At 36.8% G+C, this 14,916-nt stretch overlaps 1 protein-coding gene across 1 annotated transcript in view; it reads right to left on the bottom strand.

Moving 5' to 3' along the window:
• Positions 1–3,970: 3,970 nt before the first annotated feature.
• Positions 3,971–14,916, bottom strand: part of gcgra (glucagon receptor a) — a 96,474-nt gene continuing 85,528 nt past the window's right edge. Inside the window, exon 14 of the mRNA XM_058771985.1 lies at positions 3,971–14,879. Coding sequence (XP_058627968.1) covers positions 14,541–14,879 — 339 coding nt within the window. The 3' untranslated portion in view covers positions 3,971–14,540. The remainder of the gene's footprint in view (positions 14,880–14,916) is intronic.

The raw sequence follows: 14,916 nt of genomic DNA, 5'->3' as shown, positions 1-14,916 counted from the left end.
GATGGTGGTCAGGTAATCCATTTTGAATTGATTCAGCTGTCAAACAGAATAGGAAGCAATTTTGGGGGGTAAGAGCATGCAGTGTATCATGTCTTTAAGGATTATACAGCAATGCTAAGCTCACTGTGCCATAAAATAGGAAACTAGGGTTTATGCTGTGTACGTGAGAAACGAGCGGAAGCAATAAGTGTAGTGGAACAGATGGATTGTGTTTACGTTGTTATATTTGTATCTATGGCAGCCATTGATGTGTAGTGGAGTGTCAGAGAGATGCCATTGGAGGGCGTGATGGGGTTTGCACGTCCTCTCCACCCTGAGGGCTGTGAAAGGGCAACAGGCCCTGGGCTGAAACAAGCAAAAGGGTGAGGAAAGCAGGAAGGAAGTGCTGAGAGCACAAATGAATGCCTGGGAATCCTATCTGCATTCTAGCTTTGTTCATGAATCCATTTGTCATCTTTTTTTTAAAAAGTGGACCATTGTAAAGCCTGTTTCTCATTGCAGTGGTAAGACTCGTCCACATTAAAGGAACACCCAAAATTGAAAATTCTCATTTACTCACCCTCATGTTGTTTCAAATCTTTATGACTTTTTTTTCTACTGTGAAAGGCAAAAGAAGACATTTTTAATAATGTCCTGGAGCTAAATGCATGAACATCTTCATACAAACTAAGTGGGAGGGGAATCGGATCTGCATGTTTTTTTATTTAATCCAAGGGATTTTTTTTTTTAACAATTAGAGGGCATTTTCCCCCTAACCTCATTAATACTTTATCTTTCATTTCAAATTCTTACATAATCTATAAATTCAATTATAATAGTGTGATATCTTTATCTATACGTTATCAAATTGAATCATTTACAATGAAAAAAATACAACTGCACTGAACAATGTTATGAGATTATTTTAATATTGAATATACAAACAAGAAATGATGGTGGAAATTATACTTTTAAGCGAAATTAAAACGCCTGTAGGTGCCAGTAGTGAGCATTTAATGAGTGAATCATTGAGTTGTTCATTCAAGCGATTTGGTCAAAAGGCAGATTCATCAGATGTTGATGTATGGGCTGATGAAACTGACTCAACCTATTCGTTCAAAACACTGAATCTTTCAGCAATGAAGCGGCTGGTTGCTGTGAGATGCGCTGTGGTTCCGCCTAAATGTAGCCTAAGTGACCCAATATTACCGTAATTGCTTATTGAACTGTTTATTGAACCATTAAACAGTCGTAATGGTGAAAACGTTGTGTGATGTTGCCTAACTAACTGTATTTTAAATATAAAAACTTTTCATTTTTGAAATTTTACCTCAGCATGCTGACTTTCGTTGTGTTGCACATTTTTATTTCTCTGCTGCGTGAGCCTCGGCTCAGCAGCGCAACTTTATACCGTACATGCATTATTAGCTACATCCACTATTCACCACTTACTCTAAATGTAATAAAATTAGAATTATACTTGCATTTTGGTGATTGCCTATTTATTTTTGGTTATTGATAGTTGTCTGGCGTTAATGAAGCGTTAATATTGAGCCCTGGAGTCTATGTGCCAGGGCTCAAACCCCGGACGGCCCCGGCCCAATTTAAACCCTGAATCCAACAAAACTTGGGAACTATAGTCTTTTAAAGCCACATTGGCTTTTTGGAATTAACAGAGAAAAAATTAAGTCACTATTCACCAAAAATCTTTACATCCAGTTCTCCTTGTGTGTTCATGAGAAGTAGTGATGTCTGACCAAACTGGTCAGATTAATTAATAAGTTGATTGGGTTCACAAGACTGATTCGTTCATGATCAAACAGATCTGCTGAAATCACTGGTTCAATGATCACATCATAGCAGTTCTTGAAAACCAAAACCGGACAGTTGTAATGCAATGCACTAATAACCAGATAGGAGAGTGTTAACAACCAGACAGAAGTGCCTGAACTTTTATTCACCCTAAGCTCTGCCCCACAGCCCCTTCAAGCCTCTTCAAGTACACACTTTGGTGATGTAATACTGCATAGATCGGTATTCGTCTGCAGTGGAGTCTGGACTCGTGCAGGTTCAACCAAAAGGCACATGGAAGGGTGTATTACTAAAGCAGTGGCTCATCATAGGTACAGTATTCTTCTGAATCATAAAATGACAAATGGGGAAACTCTACAGTCTCATGGATTTACATGATTCTGAGTGAAGACTACAAGACTGATTGAACAAGTGCAAAATAAAAAATAAAGTGCAATTTAAGATATGGTGCAGTGTACATTAATGCAGGATGTCACTGACAATTTGTTTTCCAATTTAAAGATGCACAAGTTAACTTGAAAAGGTACACTGTAACTGATTTTATTTATTTATTTAATTTTTTTAAAAAGGTGTAAATAAAATTAAGATTATTGCAGCATGTTTACATGAAAATACTATGTAAGTCCATATGACTCATGCATTATTTTTCAAGTCATCTGAAGTTATGTAACTGCTTTGTGAAGAACAGACCGAATGTTATCTTGAAGATCTTGACATCCGAAGTCACCATCCAATTCCATTGTATGAAAAGGAGCAGATGGACATTCTGCTATAAACTCCTTTTGTGTTCCACGAAAGAAATTAAGTTTGGACAACATGAAGGTGAACAAATGATGACAGAGTTTTCATTTTAGTCTGAACTATCCCTTTGAGCATGTCCGGTAGATGTGAGGCACACTGCTGTCCCTCCTGTCCCTGCTGTCTCTTATTCTCACTCTGTGTTGTGTTTTATATCTGTTTGTCTGTCATACTTTCTGTCTCCAGCTGTTGAGTAACTCTTGAGCCTCTGTTTTCTACCCTCAGGCTCAATGCACCCAGCTGAAGGAGCTGCGCTGTCCAGATGACAAAATGCATCACAATGAAACTATGTAGACTTGTCTTCAGTGACAGATGGAGCACAAAGAGAGATAATGAATGCATTTTCAGGCAAAGCTATTTAAAAAGCTGATGTGTGGTCCCTGGTGTGCTTTCCATTTAACTTATCCTTCTTCAAAACCAGCTCACAGATGCTGTTTGTCAACAGTGAGTATAGTACCACAAAATACCTTGATATTAACCAGTATGAACTTGCACATGTTGCCTGCATTGGTTGAACTTCTGTGAACTGACATACTTTACTAACACTGCACAATTTAAAACAATACTCCATTTATGCCCTGCTTTCTGTAGCCAGTAATAATGCAGTGTTAAATTCATCTGGCAAATTGCACTTTGTTTTGTGAAAGGCCCATTTTGCATAGAAAGGACGTGTGTTTTAAAGGACAACAATGACTTAATTTATAAATTCACAGCACAACGCTCCTTTGGCACATTCAGGTTTTTGCACTGAAATACCTCATGCCAATGTGGCACAGCTGTTTAGTGAATTCACCTCTGAGTGTGCCATTAAATAAACAAATTGTTTGCATAGGAAAAGCATATTCATGCATTTTGTCAAAGTAGATAACTTTGTCATTGCTCCGGCAGACAGCCGGTCTGAAGCTCACAACAAATACTGCATGTGGGGTGCAGTATGTTTTATAACAGATGGTATTGAAGTAGATGTTTTAATTAACATACATTACCTGATTTGTTTAAGGGCAGACTTGTTAGTATATGCAAATTTGATCCCACTTTATATTAGGTGTATTTATATGTATATATGTCAAAAAAGTAATTGTTTGGTACAGTGTACTTACTGTTTTCATGTTGTATTGCAAAACGCGTTTGTTAATTTTGAGATGGGACAGGATAGGGTTAAGGGGATAGTCATAATCTCAAGAAATTAATTACAGATCTAATTACATGTAGGTATTTAAAATATAATTACAATGTAAAAACAAATTTAAAATAATTTAAATGTTATAGGCTACAGAGTATAATGTCAGGCTACACAGTATAATTCAGTGAGCTTTTATTCATGTTTGAAAAGTGTTATACATTTACATAAATAAAGCACATTAAACATTTGACAGGCCATAATAGGAGTTTTTACAACCCTTCTCCTTCTTATGCAGTATATACAGAAAATTTGTATTTTCTTTTAGTTTTCTGGAAAATATCATACATGGATAGACTAAGGTAACTATAGATTCAGATTCATTCTTTATTGTCCCCAGAAAGAGGAAACTTGTTTCCACAGACTGTATCCGAGCTGTAATACACGTAATACACACATAAATGATACACACATACTTCCACCAAATACAAATATACAGAGTCAGTGCACATGATACACATGTGCTGCACCAAATATGCGTCAGCAGACCTACACGTATATTACCCAGGAGGTAGTAGCACCAACAAAACAATATAACTTTAAATTACACACTACCCGATTCCTGTGAATTTAACATTGTAATAGCAGAGGGTACAAAACTTTTCCCAGAAGCGTGCTTTTTTGAGGGGTAACTGTTTATATCTACGGCCTGATGGAAGAAGAGTAAAACATAAATTTAGAGGATGGCTAGGGTTTATTATTATAGTTTTTGCCCTGCGAATGATGGCAGTATCAATAAGAACTGACAAATTAGGGGCAGCGTCTATGAATGTCCGTGACATGATGGTCAAAACTTAGTTTGTTGTCTAAGATGCCATGGTACCTAAAACTGTCAACAATTTCTACTGACTGGTCATTGATGGACAGTGAGAAGTAGAAAATGTGTGCCGTGTATCAAAAATGAATTCCTTTGTTTTAGTAACATTGAGAAGAAGAAGGTTGTCTGTACACCATTGAGTGAAATAAGCAACAGATTTATGATATGCTGTAACCATTAAGGAGGGCGAGTATGGCTGTATCATCCGAGTATTTGAAATATAGCCTACATTACTTTGAAAGAAAAATGGTGTAGAATTTACTTTGAAACATTTTTCACTCAAAAATTGCTAGTATTAAATGTCCCAAATAATTACAAAGAATCTGCATTGAATTAAACAAACTTCTATGATATTTCAGTCTACCATTATCAACATCTCTTCATAAAGTCAGTTTGTCAGAATTAGGGCTGACTATATATTAAAAATAGTTGGATTCTTTAACTTGATTGCCAAAAACAAACAAAAATAAATAAATAAATACAGCTAAAACTGACATGTTGCATTTCAACATATAGTGGCCATTAACTGTCATTCTCCATTGTCAGTTTTCTGGCTTTTAGATATCTGAAGTTAACTATGTCGACCCTGTACTGAGGTTTTAAATATGTGCAATGGGATCGAGCCCTTGCAATACATTGGCCAGCATATTAGCAGACAAATCTAGCCATAGATGAAAATATGCTCTGTACATCGCTGAGTGTAAAACTGAAAGTGACTGAGATCTTTGCTCAGGGGCAATCGTGCATAGAGGAGACCGGCAGATGGAGATAGTGTGAGACTGAGGGAGACCAATAGAGGGGATCCTGGTTTTAAAACCGCCAGATGGGAAGCATATAGCTCTTCTGGGTCAAATTGCCACGTTTTTGGTCTTGTTCTGCCCTGAGTTCTTCCTGTGTTTCCTTATTTGGTTACCTTCCTGTCCTTGTTCAGTTTTATTGATTAATCCCCAGCACCTGTGTTTTGTAATTATCCTGTGATTATTAATTCCTGCCTGTTCAGTTCTCCTTTGTCTGGTCTACTCGTTACGTTCCCTGTGTTTCTTTGGTTTATGTTCAAGCTTTCATGTTGGATATGATCCCATGTGTTTTCATTTATTAAAGACTATTTACTCCACTGCATGCGTTCTCCCTGTAACACCACCGTGACACAAACAGAGGTAACACCCCACAGCACAATGACATAACTACCCATTAATCAATGCTCCTGGGTTGAAAGAACCAGTTCTAATGTAGAGAATGTTTTTAAGACAGACTTGCATGTGAGAATGCAGGCTCAGTGGATTTAGGATGGAAAACAGTGTTAGTATGACAGTTGTGTAGCATCTGTGCAGCTGAACAGCGAGTCTAATAGTCTCTTAACATTCTGCTTGTCTCCTGTGTTTCATATTCTGTCACTGAAATGTGCACCAGACAAATGGGTGAGACTTAAAATCACTGTCCGCTTGTCACACTTCACGGGGAGCGAGGGAACCAGGAATTTGCACAAACTAGAGTCTTTAGTCCAACAGGGATCACAGGCAGGGAAGACATTCAAAGACCGACAAACATAAACTGAATGGACGGGGGCTTATAAAGACATAACGAGGGAACTAAGGAGACACACCTGGAATCAAATTAACCATCAGACAAAGGAAAAACTGGGTCACAGAACACATGGGGAGCAAAAACACAACAAAACAGTCCAGGGGCGTGACACCGGTGAGCCTCTACTGATATCTATAGAAATGTTGTCGTCATTTTACCACTCATATCATTCATATCGTCAAAAAATTAGGATTGTTTAACATCAAACATCAAAATAAGTGTACTTGTTTAAAGCATGACAGTAGATAATTAAAACATCACTTGAAAGCTTCACTCTAAATGATTACAAAATTAAAAGCTTTCTTAAGTCGCCTTAATATTATATCTGCAAGTACAAGTTCTAAAAAAATATTCTTTAAAAATCTGAAGAACACTAAGTTCATATTAATAAATAATACATATTTACGAATGAGTTTAAGGAGTGCACCAACCTACAACACAGAAGCACTAATAATTATAGGAATAAATTGAACCAGTTCTAAGACATTACAAACTTATATAGAAACTTTCCAAACATGGACTTCATCTGTCTCTGTGCAAGGAATTATAAGGTTCAGCACAACAATTTCTTAAACATAAGCAAAAGCCACAGATTAAGTTGCAATCTGTCTGAATGACCCTGGAGTCCCACTATGTGGCAGTTGACTCTCCTTTGCTAAAACATGATCATATGATTTTCAAACTATAAACATTCCTAACCAAAAGACTAGACAGAACAAGCAAAGGTGATATCTTCCCTCTCCAAGGTTGAGTGTCATGAGGACCTGACTGGAATTCAGCATACAAAAAAAAAAAATGCACCTAATCACTTAAAAACACTCTCATAAAATGTGTTATGTGTTATGCTTCAACCATTCACTGTTACGTATTGATATACTCTGTTAAAGGAATTGTTCACCCATAAAATGAAACTTCTGCCATTATTTACTAACCCTCATGTCGGTCAAAAAAAACTGTATGACTTTATACATTCATCTTCGGAACACAAATTCATTTTTAATATTCTCTCATCTTTTTTTTTTTTTCATTGAAAATCCATGCAACCAAAATTCCACATTTTCAGGCTTTAAAAATTCATGAAAAGATGTAAAGATGTAAAAAAAAAGTAATCCATATAAATTAAGCATTTTACACCAGGTCTCTGAAGAGATGCAATAACTTTTATGGTGAACAGATAATATTTCCTAGTGAATTGGTACTAACAGTGTGTGGAAATAAATAGTACTGTACTGTAAGTGGGCACAATAAATGATTTAATTTCTCACTTTTATGAATACTACATTTCAAGTCAGTGAACCTAAAACTGGAACATACTTACATTTTTGAGTATATTGCCATGGGTAAATCTGGTCATTCTAGAAGATTTCTGAATCACAGTGAAGATTTCATTAGCTCAAGCCTATCCTGTCGTTCATGATGCTCACTTAATGAGTTGCAATGAGAAATTAGTTATTCAGTCATTGTACAATCTTACTGTGGTAATGAACAAAGATGCATTCAATACGCCACTTACGGTATTACCTCGCACTGATAGCACTGACATTTCTCTAGAGACGAATATCAGGCCAATTTACAATTAATGATAAACCAACACAACAGAACAAACTCAGCCCACTTACTTTGTCAACATGAGTCAAGGTAAGCCAGTTTAACTCAGAGAAGAAGGTTTAAGAGCTTCATGTGTAAGAAGTGCCCTGTAATCACATCATGAATGAGTCCATTAAGCTCTAATGGAACTGATAACAACCTGAGAGGAAGCAATGGTCCCATTATGAGAAATATTTATAGCAGATACAAAATTGCCCCTCTATCATTGTCATTATGACTTTTGACAATTATGTCTGTACGTCATGAGCATAAAGAAATAAAGGGACGGAAATTGCACTTCACAGTATTATTTGATGGAGGGCACGGCTAGTCGTATGTGTGCTGTTTTTACCAGCAGGTACAGATGTAAACAAAAGCTCTAAGTGTTCATTCAAAGCCTGGTTCATCAAGGCGCAGATCACTGAGATTAATCAGAACAAATTACTTAAGTGCATAATGTGCGAACATCACAAATTCCCTTTCAAGTTCATTCATCCAGTTTTAAATTGTGTCCCTTGAAATTTTGTAATACTTAACAATTACTTAAGTAAGGAATAATTGATGACAGGCCATTGAAATATTAGAAAGCAATGCACACCCGAGGTTGTGAATTAAATCGAATTATTGCACTGCTTAGTGGAATTCTTGATTCTGATTGGTCAGTCGCAACATTCCAAAGTATGCTATTCCTCGACAACAGCAGGTAAAAGCTGATAACACAGTCTAATCCAGGCAACTGAAGTCAGTGCTATATGCTTGCTAGGAACAGTTTTCTTTGCGGACGTTGTGCGTTTGGTCAGCTAATAAAATATTAAAACTCGAATCAATATTATGTGCACAATAATTTAATTATGTCATCCTGGTATTGCCGACTCGCTCTCTCTTGTTTTCATGACTGTTTTGTACACTGTAATAGATTATAAGATAACTAAAAAACTTGTAAGATTTGAGCTCTTTTATCTTGACCCATGTTTCACAATTCATTCCCAGCGCAATGCTGTACCAGGTGAGCTACCAAGCAAGTTTGCTATGATAGAAAAGCAATACATATGGAGCTGGTTATGTGATGCAAAAGTCTAAATGTTTTGATTTACAAATCAAACACTATAGTAAAAGTGTTTTGCAGTCATAACATAGTATTGTGCAAGCAACCATTAGACAATAAGTCTTTGTTAATTGATAATCTACAACCATAATCATTATTTGTGTAAAAAGGAATAAAAGTTGTTGGTGTTTTACTGTCTTGTGTTCATTTCAGTTGAAAACTACAGTGAATTGTATATATAGGTAGTTTTTTTTTTTTTTGAGTTTTGCAAAAATGTAGAGAGAGGCACATTTTTCCAGTGAGCCTATACGTTTTTGTGTCTTTTTATGTCTTTATAAATACTAATAAAAAGCAGATATAGTATGATAGTAATATGCATGCTAAAAAAATCAATTTCATGACCCCTATTCCTGTTCTTCCATACCACACACAATACTTTCCTCCAATTTTTTTTTTTTTTTTTTTTTTACGGTGGTGTGATTAGGCTGTTATGAATGTAATGGCATTTGAACACATTTGTGACACGACATACCAAAGCATTCATCTAAACATACAGTTCACATTAGCGACTGTGATTCTGTTCCAAGTGCCATCTGCCTACAAACTCTAGTAGAGCATGATGAATGATGTGGAAATGATTTAGGGCCCAGTGGACAGAAGGGGTTGATAATGGACCACCTCATTTGGATTGTCCTGGCAGTTGCCAGGATAGAAGGAAACAAACAGTGTGGTTTGAAAACACAGCAAAGACTACTAACTAGACGGTTATGAAACAAGATCTCCCCAACCACACCAGATGACTATGTGTTTCAAGCATTTCACTGGCCTTGTTAGGCTCTAATAGTGAATCACAAATCACAATGTGAGGCAGACCAATGTGGTGATATGATAAATGATTCATGCATTTAAAACAGCATGTGATAACAATGCCCTTATCAGGTCTTATTCCAGCATCAGTCTCACACAAGCACAACAGCAGTTCCCCAGAGCATCAACACCTCTACACATCTGTTTTCCACACTGTGCTCCTTTCTCCTGCACAACAATCTTTAAAAGAGCGGACAAGGTATTAAAGCCACAGAGGTGAGAAGTCTATGGTGAAACAGACAGATTTGTTTTGTTAAAGGCAGGACAGAAGCTTGGCCTACAGCCTTAAAGAGGATTGAGATAAATAAACTGATTAGAAAATAAAGCGCTAATGCACCAAAGCAATTCATGTCTGCTCAACGATCCAGTCCAGTGTAAACATTGGATTTGTTTAGGCAGGTTTACAACAATTGCTGTACTGAGAATATTAGAACATGGTGGGCTACATTTTCTAGCTACATGTTCTAAGAGTTTTCCCTCAACAAACTTCTAATTTGTTGTTTATTGATAGTAAGTAGTTGTTGTATAGATGGTTGTGCATTAATATGTGCTTTAAAAGTATTAATAAACAGTGTGCTAATATGTAATATGCATCCTAATAAGAAACTAGTTAATAGTGAATAGTGTTCCCTAATCTAAAGTGTTCCCAAATGGTCATACTTTATTTCAAGGTCCAATTTTCACTTACTTTCACCTCAATAAACTCCTAATTATCTGCTTATTAATAGTTAGTAAGGTATTTGTTAAGTTTAGGTATGTAACCTTCGAGCTAACCTTCAAATAGTTGTAAACATCAAGTCAAGGCTTGAAGAAATTCACAGTAACCAACCCGATTATGTGATTTTGTATGAATTTGTACAAAGAAACTAGAAAAAAATATGTTTAGTTCCACCCCTAAACTTAACCATCAGTGAAGTGTAAACAGATCGTATGAAATTGTATGAATGGCATTGTATAAATGTATATATATATATATTATTTGAATTTATTTATTCACCATCTTGATATCATAATTAATCAAAAAAACATTATACAAGCACATATTTTAATCTACAGCATGGCAGGCCTTCTCTGTCATATCTGGTTCCATGTCTGGCCAACCATACCAGCAGCCCTTCTACACAGCAAGCGAATTACACAACACAAAAATTAGAACACACCCATTACAAAGAGCAAAGTTTCAACACCGTTTGTTTATAGTGTATACATTGTATTTGATTATAATGGGAGTGTTCTAGATTTATTATTTTGCATCAGTCATTTGCAATGTAGCTGAGGTGTACTATAAAACACCAACACTGTGATAAATAATAATAATAAAAAAAATCATATTAATAATACAAATGTGGGGAATTCTTACCAAGAAATATTCAATACATTCAACCAAAGACACTGCAGTCAAAGAAAAAATATATATATTTTAGGGGCAAACAGGATCTTTTATGACATTTTTGCAAAGAAAATGATTTGAAATAGTAGCATGTTTTTGAGTTCTTGCCAACAAATTGATTTTAAAGGAACAGTTCACTCAAAATTGAAAATTCTGTCAATTCTGTCAAATCATTTCATGACATTTCAAATGAGATATTAGACATCTATACAAGAAAATTAGATGATCTGTACTGCCAAGCGCCAAACATGTGCCAATATGATGTTTGAACTACGGTAAACTCCAAGTTTTCTGAAGCCATAAAATAGCTTTAGGTGGGAAACAAACCAAAGTTCAAACTCATTTTTATGAGAATCTGACATCCTTGATTTTCATGCATCATGTGACCAAATGCAACACGACCTGTTTGGAAATGGCACATTTTAAATTTAAAAGCTACAGCAAAAGGGAAGATTGTCACGACAACTTAATTTTTTTTTTTTGTCTGTCCTTTTGTGGTGATGGAGAAATAATACGGGGATGAAACAACATTATTAATGAATGACAAATTTTGAATCTTTGAGTAAGCTATTCCTATATATACATCAATATAAGTTTTGACTGTTTCAAAATATCATACTTTGATGCAACATCATTACAATTCATATACTTAAAAATAATGGGTTCAGTTCATCAGATGCATGTTCTGTTACACAGATTCAGCTTTCCATCTCTCCTGCTTCCAAAGCATGGCTTGGGTTCTCCTGGGATACTCTTGGCAAGTTCATTCCTAGATATTCCAAGAGGTTCGGAAGTTTGAATGCAGAGAGATGAGCATAACAGATGCTTTGCCTCCCTCACTGAAGAATTTGGCGCCACTTCAGTTTGGCTGCAAGAAACAGGCCTTACACTCACATGAAAATAGAAGGCAGACCCATGAATGCATGATTTATCGACTTCCATGATTACTGTCATGCTTGGATAATATTACATGATGCCAATTTTGGAAAATCTGTTTGAAATATTCAACAGGATGTTTTGTTTTGGCAGACAACCTCAAACAAATAAGTTCATGGTCTTTGATCCGTTGTGGCGATGAAGTATTTCCCTTTTTGAAAAAAGTCCAACTGGATTTTGCAACGTTTAGCACTTTGTAAGCACTAAAGAGTCTTTCATCTGCAGTTATTATAAATTAGCCACTACTATCTCACCTTTACCACAGAAAGACTGAATTATCTCTCACTCAAAAGGCAAAATTGGTCAAAAAATGCCAGATTTTTCTCTTTTTAGTTAACTGAACACTAAACCAGGACCTAAATGTTTCTCTCACTCTCCACGAAGCACACACAAGCACAAAATACACACCATGTGCACAAATAACAGACACCACAAAACAAAGTCATTACAAATCTCAACAGGCATTTACCGATATCTACATATTTAACAATTATAAATTAAAATTGTGCAAATTGCCCCACATAGTTATCAGCGAAAATCATCATCATTATCATCACGTGTTTGATGATCTAAAGAAAATATAAATGTGCATCATAATGCACACAAATGCCACAATATGGGGCATCAGCTGCTCATTGTCATTAAAGGTGAAGTATGTAATTTATACGTCATTAGTGACACTAAACAGAATTGGAAATATTAATTTTCATAACAGACTCTCTATGTTCCAATTGTTCAGACCAAGTTCATTTCAATAACTGAGAAATCCCATCTGTTAGCATTCTCAGTCAACTTAAATGTAGCTGCTTGATATCTACATGTTTAGTCGTCAGTGAGGAAAGATGATTTTTGCCTCTATAATGGTGTAGTCACAGCATCTACCAGCATAGATTAATTGCCAATATCAACCAGACAAACCTTAACCCTACGGTTCAAACAAAAAGTCCCACCCCAAACTCTTTGTTATTGTTATGGCTCAGCTGGGCCACTCAAACAAACAGATTTGGTGGCACTAATGTCGTAGAAATTACACACTTCACCTCTACACTTCGCTGCAATCTGATATCAGTCTCTTGAGGTTGCGTATTTATTTATTTTTTTTATAGCATATCATATCTTGAACTGAGCATGACAAACATCCTCTGAGTGAGGAACCATTTTGATCGATGTCTTAGGTTGTAATTTGTTCAAAATTTTCTCTTCACTTTCTGGCTCTCGTCCTCCTACACTTCCTGAACATCTTTCAAAGCTCTATGGCAAAGTATTTGAATGCCTATTGGGAGATGAGAAGTATGCGAGAAAAGAAGCAGTTGCTAACTAATACTGACTCTTGAACATATCAACATATCTGGTGGACAGTCATCTCCTCTGACCACTGACACAGGGAAATCAGATCTGTCATACTACTCCATTAAGGCATTGACCCAGACCCTTTGAAGCATTTCACATATGGCTGTAATTTGCATGCTTGAGTATACCAAGCATATTTTCTTGAAGGGAGCAAATCGCCGTGATTAATAGTGGCACATTCATCTAATGTTTGCCTGAAGTCCTGTTCACTATACAGAATCTGCTTTAAGCAACTTTCACCTCTGAGGATTGGGTGACTGATTTGTACTTCACTTACTCTGCAAGATGAATCTTTGTGTTTCTGTTTTAATATTGGGGTCTATGACCTACAGAAAAAGGCACACGGGTAATACCTGTCAATACTTGATCAGTCTATATCTATAGCTTAGCTTGGCAATTAATTTCTAACAAAGACAAAGATGGTTTTAATTAAACTACACAAACACAGCTTTATGTGTTACATGTACCCAAAAGCATCAATTGATTCCAAAATATATGCAAACAAAAATGCTGGTGTGTTGGTGTCACCACAAGGCTTCTTTGCTTACTTAACCAGCATAATGTCCTTGACCAATCAGCTTCACCCATTTTTGGCTTTGCTGGTCCATCGGCACCATATTAGCATAAACCTGTATGGAAAGTCAGGTCCAAGTCAGTCTTTTCTACAGGGACATGTGGGGTTCCTTCGGTTCAAATGGAGCTTATGCACTCTGGAATGCATTACCCGGTTTAGTTAACTTTTTGACAAGTTCAGTTAAGTCTCTTTCTTAATCTTCCATTCATCCAGAGGTGCTGGTCATAGATGTTTGCTTGTGATGGTTCCTCTTGGACCCTGCAGTCCTATTGGGTTTTCTCTTCTAAATCATCAACATCACAGACAGCTATATAAGACTAGAGGTAAGACTCTGTTCTTCATCATTGAGTTTGTTAGCATGTACATTTGTGCAAATCTTTAACATATGTCCACCTTCTGCTCACCGCTGATCCTGTCTGACTGGGACAATGTCAACTGAGCACCATTGTAACGTGATGAACGGGTGCCCATCATGCGTCCATCAGAGAGGACAGTGCTCTCACAAACTCACACACAAACACACACACATTCACACGCCTCTTGCTCCTTGCTTCAGGACCCTCAGCCAGAAGAAGCGAGGGTGGTTGGGATAAGGGTCTTCTTCTGTGAGACATCTGGAGCTCACAGATTGCTCTTGGCATTGTCCTGTTGAACGCTACAACACTTTCCTATGTCTTCTGTTATCGAACTGCAGGTGGAACTATCTTGTGGTGTGGAGGTGAACTGCAATCCAGTGCCCATACCATTCTGGCTGTTGGACACTAGCATCTGCTTTTCTTCTGGACTGCCGAGCCGGGAGGTAGTGGTAGCGATATCAGGCAGCCGCGAGAGGTTGGAAGGAGGGACCATGATGCTGCCACTCTTCATCTGAAGGGACTGGCTGTAGGTGTGACGGTACTCCTCCTCTATGTCCCTCCCAAGCTTCCAACGTCTCCATTTCTTCAGAATCTCAGACTGAACCTGACCAATCAAGAAGATGCACAGAATGGTTAGGAAA

The sequence above is a fragment of the Onychostoma macrolepis genome, chromosome 03, assembly GCF_012432095.1.
Source record: "Onychostoma macrolepis isolate SWU-2019 chromosome 03, ASM1243209v1, whole genome shotgun sequence".
Classification (NCBI taxonomy): Eukaryota; Metazoa; Chordata; class Actinopteri; order Cypriniformes; family Cyprinidae; genus Onychostoma; species Onychostoma macrolepis.
This window is presented reverse-complemented; position numbering and strand designations above follow the sequence as displayed.